The sequence below is a fragment of the Haliaeetus leucocephalus genome, unplaced genomic scaffold, assembly GCF_000737465.1.
Source record: "Haliaeetus leucocephalus isolate CR32 unplaced genomic scaffold, Haliaeetus_leucocephalus-4.0 Scaffold1000, whole genome shotgun sequence".
NCBI lineage: Eukaryota > Metazoa > Chordata > Aves > Accipitriformes > Accipitridae > Haliaeetus > Haliaeetus leucocephalus.
This window is the reverse complement of record NW_010973436.1, coordinates 2,611,835-2,632,410: the sequence shown is the minus strand read 5'-3', so window position 1 is coordinate 2,632,410 and position 20,576 is coordinate 2,611,835. Positions and strand designations below refer to the sequence as shown.

The 20,576-nt window shown below is 51.0% G+C and overlaps 1 protein-coding gene across 1 annotated transcript in view; it reads left to right on the top strand.

The window, feature by feature from the left end:
- PPARD (peroxisome proliferator-activated receptor delta) overlaps positions 1-20,119 on the top strand; it is a 20,524-nt gene extending 405 nt beyond the window's left edge. Inside the window, exons 2-8 of the mRNA XM_010584651.1 lie at positions 4,233-4,321; positions 15,167-15,395; positions 16,117-16,268; positions 17,038-17,176; positions 17,784-17,986; positions 18,341-18,791; positions 19,185-20,119. Of these exons, the coding sequence (XP_010582953.1) occupies positions 15,266-15,395; positions 16,117-16,268; positions 17,038-17,176; positions 17,784-17,986; positions 18,341-18,791; positions 19,185-19,432 (1,323 nt within the window). The 5' untranslated portion in view covers positions 4,233-4,321; positions 15,167-15,265 and the 3' untranslated portion in view covers positions 19,433-20,119. The remainder of the gene's footprint in view (positions 1-4,232; positions 4,322-15,166; positions 15,396-16,116; positions 16,269-17,037; positions 17,177-17,783; positions 17,987-18,340; positions 18,792-19,184) is intronic.
- The last annotated feature ends 457 nt before the right edge of the window (positions 20,120-20,576 follow it).

The following is a 20,576-nucleotide window of genomic DNA, read 5'->3' as shown; positions in this document are numbered from 1 at the left end:
GGAGGTGGCACGCGGGGGCTTTCTGGGGGTGTGGGGTGGAAGGGGGAGGGAGGTCTGGTGCACGGGTCTGAGCGTCGAGGAGGCAGGGGGGGATTTGGGGGGGGCAGTGGTTTGGAGGGGGCTAGGAGGGCAGGGACACATCAGTGACTTTAGGGTGCAGGCTCTCGTTCCTGCTTGGGAAATCAGGGAAGACGGAGGATGGAATGTGGCCCAAACGGGGGAGGCTGGGGGGGGGGAGGAGTTCGGCTTTTGGGCCCCCAAGGGGGGGGGGGGGGGGGGGGGGGGGCAGTCTGCCTTTCTGCTCTCCAAAGGTGGGGTGGCAGAGGGGGAGTTGGCCTGCGGTTTTAGGGTACCAGTGAGGGGCACTGTGTGGGGGTCTGGGGCTGGAAGGAGGAAAAGCAAGAGGGTCAGGATGGTCCATCAGTGGTGCATCAGGTGAAGGGTTGCTTGAGCAGAAGGGATCAGAGAGTCTTTTTCTCATCCCTCCTATCTCCACGTTCTGCTCCTGCTTTCCCTGATATCCCAGATAAAAGATGTTTACTTGTTGTGCCGTGTTTTTTCCACCTATAAAGTAGGGGTACTGCCGCCTTTATTAAATAGTGGCTCTAAAGTACTTGAGAGTTCTGCACGAGGTCACTTGTCCCGTGCTGCGAATGCTCGTAGCCAAATGCAGGAAGGTGGTACCTGCATGCTGGCTGGGTTGAATGTAACTCTTAATTGGCTTTAAAAGCACTTGTAAAAACTCCTAGGTGAAAGGTAAAGAAGCATGCAGAAGTAGGTGGCAGGACCTTGAAGCAAGAAACCTAATTTTCTTTCACCTCCTGCTTCCGTCCTTTGTTTTATTCTACCAACCTGTTGCATTTTTTCCTTCCTTGTTGGCTAGCTCCAAGCTCTGTAATTATAACCAGCTAGGATCCTGTTGTTGCATTGAACTGTTCCTCCCCAAATGAGTTTTGACCTCTCCTTTTTTGTGTGATCGAAAGGCCTCTTGGCCTTGCTATACTTCTAAAAGTTTGTGTGCACTGACTCCACCTCAAGTGGTGTTTAACAGCCCTATTTTTTTATGATCAGAGAGCCTCCAACCTATTTACGGAAGCCAGTGAATTAAGGTTCAAAACCTGTTTACAAGGTAGGTGTGTTTTAGTGTCCCTGTGTTGTCCCTCAGACGGGGTTCATTTGCCTGGTGTGCAAGCCAATAACACAGAGCCGAGGTATTTTCACATTAATTTCATTGATGCACGTGAATGGGTGCCTGTCTCAAGACAGCACACCTTTGTCTCAAAAATTCCCACATTTATACACTTAAGTAATACATATTCATTATTATTTCCTTTAATGATCAGTTCTTACTTCTTCACCTCTCATGTAAATTAGTGTGCAGACTCTGTTGTCTTCCTTCATTGTCTTCTTTTTAGTAGGTGGTATAATTTGAGTAGGTGGTCAATGAGTCGGTGGTTGCGATCTCCCCCTGTAGAAATTGCTTTTTACCTACTTCTTACTCTGTCTTGGCAGCTCCAAGCATTTCTGCAAGGTTTGTTGATCAGTTGTTACCTTTTCTGACACAAACATAAAGCCCCATTGTCTAGTAGTTAGTTTCTAAACCCTAAATCATGTCTAGTTATTGTTTGCCTATTTTAAATATTAACTAATGGGGGCTGTATACAGGACTTTAGCAGTTCCCTGGTTATTTCAATCATATTATAGATATTAATTGATAACACCCGGATGGAAAATCAAGGCACAGAGAGGAAAAGTGGCTGAAGATGCAACTTGTCAGTGGAGCGGGAGAGAATACACACCCTTTGTGACAATCCCATCTATGCTTTTCCCAAGGCATCTGTCTGTCATCGATCCTGTTGTATCTGCATGGCTTCAAACAGCATCCTCATGTAACTTATCTTAGCTCTGGCCACCTTCCCCTTCAACAGCTGTCCTGGGAGGCCTCTTGCACGCGAGTGACGATTGTGCTTGCAGGAGGGAATCGGTCTCCTGAGCCGCCGCGTGTTGGGAAAGCCCCTATGAACAGGCTGTGGGTGGGCAGAGGAGCAAGCAGGCTTTGGATGTGCCATAGGATCCGGGCAACGTCCATCATGGCGATGCAGAGGAATCTGAGCATGGAAAGAGGATGCAGCAGTGGCCACCCCATGAATCAAGGTCCCAAGGCTGGTAGCAATGTTGATCTCTTGAACCAGTGACCTGTGGGTTGAAGCAGCCCATGTCCCGTTTCTCGTTTGTGCTCCACTTGGCCCTCTTCCTGCTGTCTCTCTTCGTGCAAGCTGCCTTGCTACCTTCAGCGGAGAATCCCTTTCCCCTTCTGGTACAAACGTGCTCCAGGCTGTGCTGAGGTGGGAGTTTTCTCTGTGACTTATCATGTGTCAGCCAGGGATACAAGAGGAAGCTTTCAGGAGCTGGTGCAAGTATTGCCTTGTGTGTGATGGTGATGGGGCATGCCCTGGCATTTAGCTGTGAGCAGGACGAGGTGAGCCAGTAATTTAGTTTTAATTCTTAGATCTCTGGCAGCAGCAGCAGTAAAGCACTCTGATCTGTGATGGGAAAGAGCTCAGGGTGTGATTCGTGCACTCCCGGCGTGTGATTCATGTCCTCGTTGACAGCATCAACGTTACACTTTGTTACTGAATCAGGGACGGGCTTTATTGCTGGTGGAGATGAAGAAAGCCCGCTCCTGATGTGCCAGTGGGGTTGTAATGACTTTATTATTGTTTCTCATCAGGAAGGTTAAAGAAGAACTTTGTCTGGGCTGTTTAGAAGAACTACCTTCCGTTTTGGGAGGGAGGGGATGAGAAACCTGGTGTAGCTTTAACATCCTGCTGTGAAAGTGAAGTTACTGAGTGTGGTTTTATGGCTCCCACTAAAGCAAAGGCCCAGGTGCTGGATCTGCACTCCTTCCCTTGCTGGCTGACCTTCGGGCAGGCTTGTTTCAGCTGATGTCTCGGCCCCCCTGCCTGTAAACCGAGGGCAATCGCTTTCTTCAAGGGGGGCTGTGATTTTTATATCGCTGACAGCAAGAAAGAGCGATCCTGATGCAAATAATGCTTCAATGCAAGGGACTGGGGTTATTTTTTTTGGAGCTCACACTCATGCCCTCCCGTGGATGTACACGGGCTGCTCAGCAACATAGGAAACGCCCTCCACACTCCCACTAGTGTGCAGAGAGCCTCGGCTTTTGGAGCAGGGGATTTGTTTTCTTTTTTCATCCTCTTCTGAGCAGCTGCAGCTCCCGGTGCCTTGTCAGACCTGGGAGGTGCAGGAATGCATGCGGCACTGAGTGGGATCCACTCCCTGCCCTGAACTTGCCAGCTTGCCTGCCGAGCTGCCCCCCTCTTGGTTGGGGGCTGGCAATGCCGGGTTCATTGCCAGTGCTTGGCTGCCTCGCAAGTCATCCCATGTTGGAGGTAGCAATACGAAACGGGGCTTTTCCATTGAGGTTGAGGAGCAGCTAAGCCTGGGTAATGTCAGGGAGGGTACATGGGTTCAAGTAGCATCATGTTCACAACATCTTTGTTTAATATGTTAGTCCAGTTAGTCTGCATAACTGTGTCTAAAAATAGAACATATTTTCTCCAAGTCCTCTAGTTCAAAGCCTCACAAGCCATTTTTTTCCAGCGTTGGTCTCTTGCTGCTTTCCTGAGCCTGAAATTCATACAAGGCTATTTGCAAAGTTATCAGGAAAACCAAGAAGAGTGAATGAACTCTGCCGAATCCTTAAGTTTCAGCCACCCGACAGGGAAATTCATTAAAGTTGCAGTAACTTTCTGGCAGCCTCTTAAAGGGAGATTAAGCAAGCTGAGTAAACAAGCCACCTTATGGCCACCATAGACCTTTTCTAGCATCAACTTCATGCATTGTCATAGAAGCTCAGAGTCATCAGCCTCTGGCTGTGGGTGACATGAGGCAAAGGTGACATCCTGATGCTCAAAGCCTGGTGAGGGGTTGGGGCCATCTCTGTTGGGACACCCGTGGGTTTGCTCTACCCTCCTGGTTTGCAGCAGCTACCGGAGCCCAGGGGAGACAGCTGTGATTGCATGTGGTGGCTGCCTCCCCGCCTCCCCACAGCACGAGGGGAGTCACCCCAGCCTATGGTTTCAACATGCAGTAGAGGGAGTGTGTGTTTAAACTTCAGAGCTGTCGCTGGATCCAGCCCAGTTCTCCCAGCGGCATAAATATCTGGCCTTCGGCACAGTCGTGGAAATTTGTGTTGTGTTCTCTTGCAGATTACTTCGGTTTTCATCTCTCCGTGCTGACATGGTAACTGAAGGGTGGCTTTCAGCGACAGGCAGACGGGGACAGCTGCTCCGGAGAGGTAACCTTTCCCTTTCACACGCGGGCGATCTACCAAAGCACTTATCCTACATATGTTTTTAAAAACTTGGGAAAGGGAAGAGCCTAGGAAGTGAGGCTTGCTTTCAGCAAGTTTCACTTTTGTCCACGAGCTTAAACGTTGTTAAATTTCTTTTAAAATTTAAACTCTATGCCTTGTTTTTTTCAGTTTCTGAATACAATCTTTATGGATTACGCTTAGTAGTATGCTGTGAGTGTCATGGTCTAATCCTGTTCTTCTAAGCCGACTGTTACCATCAAAGTATAGCGACTTAACATTTGATTATTTCACTGATTTTTATGACTGAAATGGGCTCTTGTATATTGGGGAGGGTATATGAGATCAGGGATCGTACTTGGGTAACCAATCACTGAATGATCTGGACACACGATCTTGGCAGCAGTACCAATACCGTCTGTCGCTATCTAACTGCCTTACTCGGACAAAGCTGAGCAGGTTACAGCAGAGCTGAGACAGAGTTTTTGAGGAGGTGGTCAATACGGGCTGTTGTCCTGCCTGCAGCCCTCTGAGGCGATGCCCAAAAGTCTTCACTGTGGTCACTCGGCACCCAGATGCTGCATGTAGCTTCTAATGGTGCTGTGGCTGTAGGGGGTGGATTTATTTTTGCCGCAGCACACATCTAAGGAGGTTAGCTGGACAGAGATGTGGTTTTGTGTGTCAAGTTTGTGCAACTGTTGTACTGTCTCTGTTCTGGCATTCGAGACATGGACTTCCAAGGATCTTTGCAGCATGCAGAGAGGATTTTGTAATGAGCCACATGAGGCTTTGCTGATCAGAAGAGCATTGTTGTACAGAATTGCTTACTGATGTTAATGGTCTCCATCTCTCTAGCGTGTTGCCTGTTGACAAATATGTATTTTTGTACAGTACGTCTTGTTGCCTTTCGGGGAATATTTCATCTGCGGCTATTGAATTATGAACTGGAAATCTGCAAATGATCTTAGAGACTGAGGAATTAGCACGACAAGAGACTCTTGGGCTCCTTCGTGCAGTGGGACCTGGTGTGCAAATGATTTTTTAATTGGGTGAGATGATGTTATAGTGCTTATGCCTGAAAGGTTATTTGCTGTCAGAACCCAGCCTGGCTTGCCTTGACTGTGAAATTTTAGAGATGTTGGTTTATTTTGTGATTTGTATTGGCTCCCTTACTTTATAGCAGGAACAACTGCCCTTGCTGATACCCACAGATTTGTCAGGCTGTGTAGCTGCTTTCTCATCAGGCGCTGCAGAGCAATCTTTGCTTTTCTAGAAGTGTTGCTATTCAGAGATTTACTGCTTATCACTGCTGCAATAATTTTGGAGACTCTGGGAAAGTCTAGACAAGCAGAAGTGATTTCCGTAGTGAGTACAAATAAGATTTTTCTGTAGAACTAATTTTTTTTTTTTAATATTATACTCTGAAATGCGCTTGCATTGGCAGAATGCCTAGGAAATTACTTTCCCAAAGCAGGGTTTACAGTGGAATGATTAATGCCAATATAAAGCCTTGTGGTCAAGGAGATTGTGAAATGCATCTTCCCCAAAATGTGTGTTTTGGGATAGCATTCACTGCAGCCCTGCTTGGTTGCAAGAAGGATTCAGAGCAGAACTCACTTGAGTTGTATCTTAGTTTCAGGATGACTTCTTGAAATGCTCTAATATTCATTGCTATGATCTGCATCTGGAAAATGTCTGTGTCCTCCAAGGCTTAGCCAAGAGCTTGTGAACATCTGAGATCATTTGGGTCAGGTCTTTCAAACGGGCCTTGCAAAGAGCTCTGAGGTATGTGCGTGTGTTTGGGTGCTTCCCTGGGGATCCCCGTGGACAGGTTCTGCTCAAAGGTTTGGGTTTTGCAGAGGCTGTGGTTTGCAGGGGAATCCTGACAGGGGAGGAGGTGGCAGGATGAAAGCACGGGCCACAAACACGAACATTTCTTGTGGTGCTGGGTCAAGCCAGAGCACATCTCTGAGGCTTGTGGATAGCAACAGCCACATAATGTCTGTGCTAACCAGAATCGTTGCCCTCATGCTGCGTTTTCTGGTTTGCCCTGGTCTGGGAACTGGAACTTGGAATAGCAAAAACCAGAACATGCACGTTCAACCCCATAATGGAGATGTGGGATGGAGACAGGGAACAGTTCTGGTGGTTTAAAAGGGCAGGTGAGCTTTCCTACCTGAGCTGATAGGGAAACATTTCTCTAACGGTCTGTTAAGACAAACTTTGCTATGAACCACACTACTGCCTAATGAATGTCTCATTAGGAAAAGCTTTGTCAGGCTACAGAGAGGATGGGTGAGATGGCTTCAAAATAAGCAGTGTTTTTTGCTGTCACCTCGGTGATGGGAACCTAAGCTCAAATCCCTATCCTGCTTGAATTTTTACAAACTTTTTTTTTAATGCAATTCTTGATTTCATCTTAATGCAAATCTGGAATATTTCTGAAAATGCCCAAATCTGATTTTCACCTTTAAGTTGATTATATGGGTTCTGCTAGAGCTGTTAGACCTTGAAAGCTGTTAACCCCACAGGGCTGATGGCCAGAGACACACATCTCTGGAAAAAAAAAAAAAAAAAAATCTGTGGGTTCTCATGTCCATAGGGTAGGTGTTACGTTGTGGTACATGGGGATCTCTGGAGAAGGGTTGTTGGTGAGCATGAGCTTGGGGCTGGAGCTGGTGGAGCCCGCTGAGCTCCCAGCAGCTGGCTATGTTGGGAGGTGGTGGTTGTTGGCTCACTCTGTACCTCTGCTGCTCTCTCCGTACCCCCAAGACTGTACCAAAGACATGAGGATGTTATGAAAGGCACTAATGCTTTGCTCAAGCGTTTTTGTTTTCTAGGGGCTGAGGTGGAAATCCAAATGGTCAGAGCACACTGCAATCCTCTAATTGGCAGAGGAGTCTTGGCAGGATCATGCTGACATGATTGCTGCTCATATCACTGCTGAAAACACAGGGAAACCTCTGTTCCTCCAGTCGGCTCTTGCTGTGTGAATGTGGCCAAAAATAGTAAGGAAACATCATTCTCCTCTAGTTCCCTAAGAGGGTGTTGAACTAGTTTGTGTAACAAAGTTATTCTAATGTTCTCTGGAGTTTTCTGTACCGAGTAGGCAGTCAAACTCAGACTCTTTTTTCCTACTCTGTGGTTGAAATAGAGATGCAACGAACATGGTGATTTGTTCTAACCGTTCCGGTGTGTATGTTCCCAAGCCCTGCTGAATCATCTGAACTTGTGCCTGGGCATAATCGCTCACTGTCAGCTGCCTCCTGGGATCAGAGCGGCATGGCTGGTGCCCAGGATATTTTGCTAAGGTCTACAAAATGGGTAGCACTTTTCTGGGAGTCCAAGTGTAAGCATAAGAAAATTTATAGGCTGGTGGATTTTTTTATTTTTATTTTTTTTTCTCCCCCTGGTTAGCCCATGGGATCTAAAAATCTCTGTCACTGCAAAGAGGAGAAGGCTTGCTACTGCTTTTGTGGGCATTTTACTGGATCTGGAAGCACTGGCAGCCTAGCAATAAAACTTACTGGCCTGCTGGGTATTTGGCTCCTGACAGCAGGCTGCACACACCTGTGTATGATCCAGAGCAATGCATTGGCCTGGTGCTACTTTACTACCCCTCATTGCTTTTCTGGGGAGCTGATTGCCCCATCCAAAGCAGGGGTGACACTTGCTGGTGTCCCAGTGACACTGAGACTTTGAGGAAAACTAAGATGGGTCCTGGTATGCACAGTGCTGCCAAATGACAGCCTTATTTGCTGCCAGCAGTGCTCCTGTTTGCAGTGACAGCTTGTTCCACTTGCTGCTTTCCTGGTTTTCCATTTAAATGCTGCTCTGAGTCTGTAACACCCTGTGCCCACTGTTTGCCTTGGGAAGTGTTGTTGTCATTCCCATGAGCTCCTCCCTTGTCAGTGCTGTTCTATAATTACTGGTGTTCCTGAAACCAGATCCTTCCACGTGGCCTGCCCAGGTTCGGGAGGACAAGGGATCTGTAGGCAAACAGAGTGCCCTGGAGTAAAGCGCGAGAGGACTTCAGGAGTTTCAGAAAGCATCAGCTTACAGTGGTTTGGTGGGTTCTCTGAGCTGCCAACTTCCTTGCCTTTGGGATGGTAAAGGGAAGGAGAATATATCCCAGAGAGCTTCTCTGGCACTTCCAGAGAAGAAGCAGGGATGTGAAAGCTGGCACTTGTGGAGCAGCAGCAGAGGCTGCTGGAGGAGCACAAATAGGAGATGCTGTGCTGGGTGGCAGATCCCTACCAGGAGATGGGAGCGAGCCTGTGGGTTCAGCATCCCCTGTGGACACTTAACGATCTCTGCAGCCCTGTGCAAGCTGTCCTGTGCCTCTCTCCCAGCAGCATGTGTGCTAGGTTTGCAGACGTGTTCCCAAAGCATTGCCACAGCTTCACAGCCACCTCTGCTGTGCTCTGGGGTGCGGGGGGGATGATACTCTCTCCTTACCAGACTTAATGATCTTCTCAAATAGCAACACTTCTATGCCATTTCCAGCTCTGAGAAGCCCCAGTGGTGTCACCTTTCTGGTACCTGCTTGTTTCCTGGCTGCGGTCCTCATTCCAGCGGGTCAGACCCACGTGTCCCGTCTGCGCCTGGGTGCTCTGGGCTGTCCTGAGCCCAGAGCAAACACAAATTGCCAGGACGAGACGTGCCGGTTTATTTGCTGAAAGTAATCCTGGAAATGCTTTGTATAGGAATGTACAATGGGAGAAGATGGTCACGGGCGGTGTGGTGTGCTGACCTGGGGCTGGGGAGGCCAGACTTGAGAGCGTGACTGCAAACAGGTGTCAAAATCCGTAATACGGGAATAAACAATGACACTTGGCACTGATGTATTCCTCTGTGCTTCCAAAACATGCCGTCTCTGTGAGCTAATGCAGCAAGGAAAGGATCAGGAAGGAAGTACTATTAAAGTCCTGCATTTGTTTTTTTTTGGGGGGAGTGGTTTTTTTTAGTGGAGTTTGGTTGGGGTTTTTTTTGATAATGAAGGAAATGGAGGTATGGGGGTTGACAGGATTTGCTGAAGGTCATGAAGCAGGACTTCAGATAAGAGCTAACAACTGCTCAGCTCTTCACTGCCTGCCCTGCTGTTACCCCTTCTGCAAAAGGTAGCTACGGAGGCTGGCTCATCAAAGGCTGAAGAGGGCAAGGAGTCTCTCCGCTGGAAAGGCATTTAGGGATGACTCCTGTAGAAGTATTACCTCTCTCCCAGTATCTGCCATCTCAAGATTTTGGAGCACATCTGATGCGTGCTTGGAGAATGAGTTGAAAGAGAAGAGCAGCCCAGCAGAGCACCCTTTTAAGTGTGGTTGTGAGTTCATTGCCCAAAGTCTGATTTGCTTCTGTTTCTGCAATACCGCTTGCTATCTGAAGAAACCCAACACAGGCAAGAAAGCAGGAAGTTCCTTTTGGAGCAAAATACCGTGATCTGGTTTTGGGGACAGCATCTGTTGTGGTACGAAAAGAGAAGAATCCGGCCAGTTTTGTAACCTTTTTAACTCCCCCTCAGTGTCCAGGAAGTAGGCGAGTTAAAACATGTGGTAGATGTGTGATGCATTTTGGCAAGCCTGGCTGTTCAAGGCAAGCGAGGGAATCTCCTGCACTCTCTGTCACATGTTCCTGAGTAATTAGCAGCAACACGGTAATAGCAGCTGTGGCAGCATCCTGTTGCTTAGTCGGCTGGGCTTGTACTTGGTGAAATGCAGATAGCCTGCACAGAGCAGTGTTGGAGAGAAGATGACAGGACTGGACTGGGTCATGGTACAATGTCCGAGCAGATGCTTCAAGGGGAAGATCTGCCCTGAGTGTCAGTGCTGGCCAGGGCTGTGTGGAAGGGCTCTTCCTTGCTAGCTCTAGTAGTTTATTTCTGCATGTAGCCTGCCTTGCGGCCAAGACTTTGAGTAAGGGAGGAAGCACTTTGGTAGTAAGTGCTGCTGAGATCTCATTAGCTAATGAGGGGGTATGTTGATCTTTCAGGAACAAAACCAAACATGTTTTCAATGTTTGTGTCTCCTGTTTTGTGCACTTAGTTACCTTTCCTGTATCGCAGCTTAGCTTTTTTATTTGGCTTTTATTAGTCGTAGCTGACGTGTAGGAGGAGAAGTAGAAGCTGGTACTCGATCAGCAGATATTGGAAGCAGCGACACAACCCAAGGGATGTCTGCAGTTGATGGCCAACAAGCAGCAATCACATTTTTTTATGGATTCAGTTCAATTTTTGTTTGTGGATTCAATATGTGCTGCTGTACAGAGGGCTGAGTTCTCATCTTGACCCTTCCAAAAGGATTCACTTCTGTTGACTCTGAATTTGGCTAATATTTCTGTCCAGAGGAATAAAAATTCAAGCCAGAAGTGCTCCCATGGTTGGTTAGTTTCCTTTCACAATTCCTGGTGACCTCTTTTACAGTAACTTGAACAACTGCTTTGAGCGGATCAGCTCTGTGACTTGGCCCTTGGAGGAGGTTTGGACCTTCTTTTAGCATTTTGCTTTGCCTGGAAACTCCCATCTTCCAGGGAGGGATCTCGTGTGGTGACACTCCAGACTGCAATAGGGACTTGGTCAATCCCATCTGTATAAATATATTAGAAACAAATGTATGCTCTTGTGGAGGGGAATGAGGGCAGGCATCCTCCCTCCGCCTCCATGAGCACACTGAAATTACCTCTTGTTTGAGCTCACCACCAGTGAAACTACACCTGGTTTAAAGATGAGGTCCTTCTAATTACGAGCACTTCCTTGCTCTCATTTTGTGGCTGTCTGGCTGCCAGCGCCTGGGTGTCTGTGTTGGAATGCATGTCCCCTTTTTGTGACACTTTGCTCTCATGTGGTACTCGAACACTGGTGAGAAACTGGGCTTTTCCATCACATCGTCCTGCCACCCCTCCTGCCCACAGACTACAGGGAAGCAGGCGCTTCCTCGCCGGTTTGTCAGCTTCTGCTTCTCTGAACTTGGCTCCAAGGTCTACATGCTAATCAGCGGTGAGGAGCTGTCAGGACAAAAGTGTACAAGCTGCAGGTTGATGAACTGGAGGTTTGGATCTTGGTCAGCTCCAAAAAAGTACTGCCTTCTTGCAGGGGTCCACGTTGAAGATTTGTCTCCTTTTAATTTTTATTCCTGTTTTTTTCCTCCTCTTGTTGTGCCATATCTCTCCCCTGATGCTTGCCGTATGGTTTAGCTTGGCATAGATGCCAGCCCCTGCTTCTAATAAAGATAAACCTGTTGCCTGTGCTGTTTTGCAGTGTGGGAGCAGGGCAGCCAGCAGGCATCTGCCCAAGCCTGGAGCCAGCAAACAAACCCACCCTCTGCCGTCTGCAGGCTCCCGGGAGGGAGGCTGCTGTCACAGCCAGGGTTACTGAAGCTTCTTGGAATGGGGATTGAGGCAAGGGCAGAGCAAGTCATGAGATGCTTGCCCTCTTGCTCGTTCTCATCCTGTGGGAAGAGGAAGGGAAACAGCTTTGCTGGATTCTCTGGAGAAGCTTAGGAAGGAATGCATGGTTCCCGTCCTTGCTTCCAGCCTTTCTTTCCATTGCTGCCCTGTGATGACTGAAGAGAAAGAGGGGGTGGCTATGCCGGGCAGGAATCTCTGCCCTTCTCCCTGTAGCTTAAAGCTTGTATGCTCTGGCGGATGGCTTAGGAGAGGAGACCGAGTTATCCCTCCTCAGGCCCTGCCTGCTCAGCAGCTGGATGTGGAGGCACCAAGTGGGTGGAGAGGTCCTGGGGTTGAGATGGACCCTTTGGCCATCCTCTGCCATCCACGCAGCCATCCCTGGTGTCGTCCCACAAAGATGCAGGGCTGTGATGACCCTGCCCATGGCTGTGGTGGCAGGGCAGGTCCCTCCTCATGCTTAGAGGGACAGAGTTCGGACAAACCACTGGGGAGCTCCAGCTTCCCAGGATACCTCACTCTGAACCACCAGGCTCACAGGGGAATGGAGGAGCCATGTGTGAAACCTCGGCAAATCTCCGCAGTCTCTGCATGCTGCCACGCCACTGGCCCTGGCCCAGAGGGGAGGGCTGGGGGTCCGCATCTGTCCGGGGGCCCTGCCGAGCCAGCTTGCTCCACACTGGGGTGTGCAGGCACAGCCCATGCCCTGCCTTTCATCTGCTGAAGGCAGGGGGTGCAGCCTGTGTGAAATCAATCCTTTTTTCCCTCCTCCTCTCCCTCTATCTCTGTTGTTTAGAAAACAGGGGAATGGCTAAGGGAGAAGCAGGTGTGCAAACAGCTCTCACAGCTTCCCTCTGCCCAGGCCCCTGTACTCTTGGCCTGCAAGGAGATACTAAAACAATACATTCAGAGCCTTCTGGTAAAAGCTCTTCTCTCTCTGGCTCTCCAGCCACTCTTGAAGGGTGGGATCTGAACCATTATCCTTCCTCTAATGCCTGCGTGCACATGGGGAGCCTTAGCTGGAGCGTGGTGTTGCTGTCTGTGCACATCTCGCCCTCTGCTTTCCTCCTTCTTGGGCCTGCACACCTGTCTCTAGCCAGACCAACTCCAAGCACAGTTTTGGGGTTGCTGTGGTGGGTTTTGGGGAGCAAGCTGCATGTCACAAACTCGTTGCTACCCAGGAGGTACATGGCCCTGAGTAGACCCAGTGGATGGAGGACAGCATGCCAGGGATGCAGCTGAAGGAATGTGCCCACGTTATTCCAACGGCAACGTGCCATGAGGCATCTGGCGCAAAGCAGAGGGTTCCATCTGCACTGGGTTTAAAGCAAGTGGCCTGTGCTGGATGCCAGAGACAAGGGAGAGCTAATAAGCTCATTAAGCTGCTGCTGGTTGTATTTTCCACTGTAGGCTAGTTTATCCTGCCACAAGCTTCCCCCTCTAACTGCTGTTCCAGGCAAAAGCATTTTCCTGATGTTTGTACATTCATTTATATATAGCCTTCAAAACGATCGAGCTCGTTACCCTCCATCTCCAATGAATAGGTTTTCCTGCCTGTGTGCCATGTCCCACCACGCGGGATGTGTGAGAGGAGGCCAAGGATAACACAGCCCTTCAATGGTCCCTTAGTGCTCTCGCGGAGGCACGGGAAGGGAGCGCTCTGCCCTTATTTAAGCACCCCTCTGCCTGATCCTGCTGTAAAGGAGAGCAGGGCAGTTGTGCTTGCAAGTTGCCTCTAACGTACCTCTCCTTGAAACAAAACTGTCTGTCCTGCAGTCTGAATTCCCAGCGTGGAGGGCAAAAAGCAAGGCCCCCTCGCCCACAGGAGACATAAGCTCTGGGGGATGACTTGAGTCCTGGCTTTGCAATATGTTTGCGTTCAACCTCCCGCTTGCAGGTTTTGTCCTCTCCCTCGGCTGCTTGCTTGATCTCACAGGGAGTTCTGACCTTGCTCGGCACTGACAGCTTTCCAGCGAATCCAAGGAGCTGGCTGCAGCTCAAGTTCGAAGTGCCAGGCGTGAAGGTCTGTGGCGAGAGGGAGAATGAGCCCAGGGAGTCCTGGGTCACTGCTGCCCTCCCCCAGCAAGCCCTGTGCTGTAGCATGGGCTTGGGCATGGGCCACAGACCATCCTAGTGCTTGGGGGTTGCCCTTGTGCGAGTCCCCTGCGAGTAGCTTGCTTCTCTCTGATGCGGGCTTGAAGGTGTTGCATCAGTTTAACTTGTGCCTGCAAATTGAGGCTTTCCTGGTGGAAGCTGGATTTCAGTGGCTTTTCTAATGGATATTTCTCCACTTAAAAATAGCTCCTTTAAGGAAATGGATGCAACTCTACATAAACTGGGCTTGAGATATTAGTTACTCGAGCAAGAGTCAGTTTAGGAATCAAGATCTGGAGGTAAATGCATGCCGGGGTGTCGCAGTGTGAGCTGGACACTCAGGCGAGATCCGGCATGGTTAGGAGGGAGGTGGGAACGGTTCTGCAATGGTCATGGTACCAGTGATGCATCGCTTGCACGGCTTGAGTTTTTTGTGGGCTGTTTGGGATGGACTAAGGCAAACAAGGAGCGGAAGCGTGCGGGGGGGAGGATGGGGCCGTTCCTCCCACAGGAAACCCAGGATTAAGACACTAGCTGGATTGTGTGGCCATCGCGATCACACTGCTGGACCTGGTGGCTGAGCACGGCCCAGCAGCTGCACGGAGCAACAGCAACACGTTCAACCCAGCGGCTCTTGGCAGAGGAGCTGGGGCCAGTTACAACACGACGAGTGAAAATAAACACAAATGCTGTGACTGGCAATGCTGTAATGGGAAGGAGCGTGAGCACAGGGGCCGGCAGGAAGCGATCGGTCTTGCGGATGGCTCGCACAGGCCGGGGGCTTTCAGCCACTGCCTGCTGCTGCACTGAGCCCTGCTCCCCCAGCATCTCCCACCCACGGGCACAGGGCCGCTTCACCTTGATCAGCCTCTGCCATCAATCTAAGCTCTGCTTTGGCTGGGTGGGGATGGAGGGTGAAGCCAGCCCTACCTTAATCTTTCTGGTGGTGTTGGCTCCGTCAAACCCCAGCCTTGACTACCACTGTGACATCCCAGGGTGCTAGTGACTCTGGGGGACATTGTCTGGGGCACTGTTTCTGCTACGGGACTTGCAGGCTGGGGAACGCAGGTCCCTGAGTGGCATCTGGGCTGGCTTGTGGTCTGGACTCTGTCTGCTGGGCTTTAAATACGATTCCAGTGAGCTTTTGCTTCCTCGAGTCCTACAGGGTGTTTATACCAGAGTGCCAAGTGGCCTTTAAAAAGCCCCGGGTTCTACTTGTCTCCCTGGATAAGGGAGAAAGCAGAGCAGGACTAGCATGGTTACACATCGCCCTGCTGCTGAGATGCTCTGTGTGGGCGTTCAGAGCTGACACTGCGCGTTTCTCCCTCTGTCCCGCAGGCTAGCAGGAACAGCCTGGTAGGGTCCATCTCGGATAGACGCGGATGATGCCAGAGCTATGACAGGGATTGCAGTCTTGGCACTGAGGGGTGATCAATTATGGAACAACTACAGGAGGAAGTACCTGAGGTCAAGGAAGAGGAGGAGGAAGAGGCAGTGATGGTGGCAAGTGGAGCCTCGGACCCAAGTGGAGGACCAGACAGCTCGCTGCCTTCAAGCAGCTACACAGGTGAGTGGAGCCACGGGAGCTTGTCTGTCCCTGGAGGGTCCAGGTATCCACGTCCCCTGGGCAGTGTCCTCAGCTGCAAGGGCAGAGGACGTGCCCGTGAGTGGAGTTTGGCTTGTTTTAATCTCTTCCCTTTGTGATATAATGCATTGAGAGCCAAGTTAATGGAGAGGCTTATTTCTTCCTCTGTGGTCACTGCACAGCTGTTGGCAGCAGGTTGGGAGATGGAAATTAAAAAGACAGGCAGGTAACATTGTGCCCCAGAGTGAGGGGACTCCCAGGGTGCCTGAGAATGCTTCCCTGGCCACTTCTTGAAGTCCTCAGGGCAAACTGATTGTAGGAGCTGGGGGAGAAGGTTTGTTGCTGCTGAAGAGGCTCCTCCAGAGCCCCAGGCGTTCCAGCTGTGCAGCCCTGTGCCAGCCGCCTGCCAACTGGGGATTATAAAATTTGCTGGTTGGGTTTCATTGCCTAGACATGAATGCTAGAGGGAAGAAATCAGCATTGATGTGGAGTCTCTCAGCTGCTGGGGACACTCTTGGCTCTGTGCATGGCATCTGCCTGCAGCCAGTGCCTGATCTCAGAGGTTAACTGCCCAGATGCAATGCCAGTGGCCGGCTGGGACAGTGCTGGAAATCCCTCGTCAGCTCCATGGCTGGAGGAGTTAGGCACGACACTGGGCTTGTGGCTACTACGCAAAGGTACATATCCCTTTGTGTGTTTGCAGACCTTTCGCAGAGCTCCTCTCCCTCCCTGTCGGACCAACTGCAGATGGGCTGTGAGGAGGCAGCCTCAGGAGCATTGAATGTGGAGTGCAGGGTCTGCGGAGACAAAGCCTCGGGGTTTCACTATGGTGTGCACGCCTGCGAGGGCTGCAAGGTATGTACACCTTGGGGAGGGCTGGGTTCAGCAATGCCAAGCAGAGATTAGATCCAGGGACCATGCCATCTCTTCAGGCAAGCAGATTTGCAGCAAAACAGGGATGTGGGATTGAGTGATTGTAAAAAACTCATTTGCAACCTGTCCAGAGAGTGTGAAGAGTACAGGCAGACACGCAAATACTGTCTTGGGGGAGACAGCTGAGATGTGTATGGCCCAAATCTTGCCCCGTCATGCTTTACTTGGTAAGGCAAATCCATCTATCCCCACGGGGACTCTGGCTTTGCTTTTAAAGATGCTCTCTGTGCTGCAGATCAGCAGTGAGCTGTGTGTTTATCCCCCTGGGATCACCGGCTGCAGCTTGGATGTGCCTCTGAAATTCTTTCCCCCACAGCAGATGCCAGCGGGGCTGCGTTAGCGGCCCAGGTCCTGCCAGACATTCCTGCAGGGTGAGGCCGGCCCACAGCTTGTTCCTCCATCCCTCCCTGCTGGCTGCCTGCAGTATCACACACACAGCTCTCCAGCACCTGACCATGGGCTGCCCTCCACGGTTCCTCCTCTGCAGCCCCCTTCTCCCACCGCACAACCTCTCCTTGAGACAGAGACTCTGCTTGTGTCAAAGAGACCCAGGGTTCCTCCTCCCCACCCGTCTGAACCTCCATGAGGCTCCTGGGGATAATAAATCAGCCTGGTCGCAAACCACAGGTGCTAACACTGCTGTTCCCTTGTCCTCCTGCTCTGCATCCCCCTCTGTGCCGCCTTCCTGCAGGGTTTCTTCCGCCGGACGATCCGTATGAAGCTGAAGTATGAGAAGTGTGAGAGGAGCTGCAAGATTCAGAAGAAGAACCGAAACAAGTGCCAGTACTGCCGCTTCCAGAAATGCCTCTCGCTGGGCATGTCACATAACGGTGAGTGTCACTGCTGTCCACAGGCCTGGTTGGCTGGGTGCCACAGGGCCATCTGCCCGTCTATGAAGGATTCGCACGGGGAGGCTGTACGTAGCTTGCTTTATTCCGTGGCTCTCTTCTTGCTAGGGGATCATCTTTGAAACCCAGTGCTTTGAGCTTTTGACTCTTCATCCCCTTCTTCTGTATGAGAAGGGGCTGTTCGTTCCCACCATGCAGGTTGGCTGTTGGTATATGGCTGTCCCTTATAGGTTGACCCAGAGGGAACTGGACACACAGATTGCTCTTCTGTGCTGGGATTTTTAAACTTCAGGTGTAACCGTCTTGTTCCTGGCCAAGCAAAGGTGTTTATGTGGGAAGCAGGGTTTGTGCAAGAGCCCTGAGGAGTGGGGATAGGAGCTTAGTGTGAGGCTGTGTTGGCAGTAACGGATGGTTCATGAAGGTGTCAGTGCCAGAGGAGCTGCAGCCCTGGAGAAGCATCGTGTTGCATAGCTGCAAGTGTTCACCAGCAGACCTCTGTCTGCAGTGGCAGAGTAGACTGCTACCTCCCTGGATGCCTCTCCTGGGGTCGTCCCCAGTGTCCTGACCCACCAGTTTCCCCCCTTCCCAGCAATCCGCTTTGGCCGCATGCCGGAGGCAGAGAAAAGGAAGTTGGTGGCGGGGCTGACGGCGAGCGAAATCAGCTGCCAGAACCCACAGGTGGCTGACCTGAAAGCTTTCTCCAAGCACATCTACAACGCCTACCTGAAAAATTTCAACATGACCAAAAAGAAGGCGAGAGGTATCTTGACTGGGAAGGCCAGCAGCAACCCAGTAAGTTCCCTCCCCAGGGCAGGTGGGGTTGGCCATGACCAATGGCGGGGGGGGGGGGGGGTGGCTGGTCTCTGGGAGATGCTGCTCAACTCCCTCCTGCTGTAGCTGTTCCACATGCACCATTTCCCAGCTGCAGCCAGGTGGACTCTACACATTCTGCCCCTCGCTGGTAAAATTCCCATTGCTTTGCAGACTTGTGCTGTTATGGGTGGGGTGCAGATTGCCCCGGCACTGTCAGCTCCAGCGGGGAGAGAACAACAAAGGGACAGGCAGACAAATGCAAGTGTCCTTGGCAGAGCTGATATCTCGAGTGCCTGCAGCAGGTTGCTAACTGCTTGCTTCTTTTTCAAGCAGCCATTTGTGATCCATGACATGGACACCTTGTGGCAGGCAGAAAAGGGGCTGGTGTGGAAACAGCTAGTGAACGGCATTCCCCCCTACAAGGAGATCGGGGTGCATGTCTTCTACCGCTGCCAGTGCACCACAGTGGAGACTGTGCGGGAGCTCACCGAGTTTGCCAAGAGTATCCCCAGCTTCATAGGCCTCTACTTGAACGACCAAGTGACTCTGCTGAAGTACGGGGTGCATGAGGCCATCTTCGCCATGCTGGCCTCTATCATGAACAAGGATGGGCTGTTGGTGGCCAATGGGAATGGCTTCGTGACCCGCGAGTTCTTGCGTAGCCTGCGGAAGCCCTTCAATGAGATCATGGAGCCCAAATTTGAGTTTGCTGTGAAGTTCAACGCGCTGGAGCTGGATGACAGTGACCTGTCTCTGTTTGTGGCTGCCATTATCCTGTGCGGAGGTGAGCGGGCACCCTTGGCCATGCGAGTGTCAGGAAGAGTCCTCCTGTACTTAGAGGTGGTTTGGAGTGGGCTGGGGGAGCCGAGCTGCAGCTGGCCCTGAGATCAGCCAGGGGTGTCTTAGGGGGATGAGAGAAGAAGTGAAACCAAAGCTTCTCCATGGCGGTGATGCCTAGCAAGCTTGGACCAAGAACAAGGAGCATAGAAGTGGCATCTCCTTCTCATGTGCTGCTTGTGGGATATTTTGTCCAAGGGCACGCTTCTCCCCTTGCCTAGTTGACGAGGTTGGAGTCACGGTGGGTGGGTTACAGTCCCCATCTCCCTTTCCCCAGGAGGAGCATGTACTTTGGAGGGCTACACCATAACACTACAGCTACCGTGCTTCCTCTCCACAGACCGTCCTGGCCTGATGAACGTGAAGCAGGTGGAGGAGATCCAAGACAACATCCTGCAAGCGCTGGAGTTTCACCTGCAGTCCAACCACCCGGATGCCCAGTACCTCTTCCCCAAGCTGCTGCAGAAGATGGCTGACCTGCGGCAGCTGGTGACGGAGCACGCCCAGCTGGTGCAGAAGATCAAGAAGACAGAGACAGAGACATCTCTGCACCCACTTCTGCAGGAGATCTACAAGGACATGTACTAAGGACCTGTTATTTATGAGAATGAAGCCATGGATTCCCATCAAGACTCTTTGTAAAGAAACAAAGAAAACCTTTCCCCATGTCTTCCATTTCTTCTACTGGAAACTCTTTTCTACGTGACCCTGACGTACGGTACATAGGGCAAGATGCCGTAAGATTTTGCAGCCACCACCTGCTAGGCCAGGGCTTCCGTTAACACACACTAACAAATTTACAAAGGCAAATCATAAGCTACTGTTTCCGTTACTAGGGCCCAGCTCTTTAGCTGCTCCCTGGGGCCCCTGAAGTAGCCGGCCAGTTTACATGTCTGGACGGTGGGGTTCCTGTGGCAGCCTGGGGACGGTGGGGGATGCTCTGGTCATTAGGAGACCTGAGCATGGTGCGGGTATCCGGTGGGGCCAGCAACAGCACTTACAGCGTGTCTTTATTTTCTTTTTCGTATTGCACTCTGAAGACATAGTCCTGAGCCGTGAAGTCTAGGACAGTGTAATGAAAGGAATTTTCTCTCTTTTCCAAAGAAAAGCCAGAGTATTTGAAGACGGGTAGGGCTGTCCTAGCAGAGACCCTCAGCTGCAGCCCCCCCTCGCTGTGCAGCGTGTTTGTGTCTCCCAGAAGGATTGTGTGATCTCTGCCTTCCCCCAAGTGCCGTGTGGGAGCCCTTGCTCCTGGTACCTCCGTTTCAGAGAGAGCCTGCCCCTCAGTATGAGAGTGGTAGGGATGGGGACGTGGGAAGGAAAGGGGTTGACTCATAAAAATTCATCTTCAGAGCAGAGTCCAGAATCTGTGTGCTTCCCCAGGCTGTTCTGCACAGATGTGAGTTACCAAAAAGGTTTGTGCAGGGCCAGGGGCAGGCCTGGGACTGGTCAGGGTTTAGGTGGCAGGGCTTGCAGCTTGTCCTGCAGCTCCCTTGCCCAGCCCTGGAGGGGCTCTGGGGGTGTTGCAGGGCAGCGCAGGCAGCAGAGGCTCCCCAGCAGCATGGCTCCTGTGAGCACCAGAGCAAGCAAAGCATTCAGCATCACCAGCAAGGTGAAAGCCATGGCCAGCCCACAGTGCTCAGGATGCTGAAAGGGCATTGATCTGTCTGTTAACACCCTGCCTCAGTTTCCCCTCTGTGAAAGGGAGCTGGATTGTCACCTGCTCTCTGCT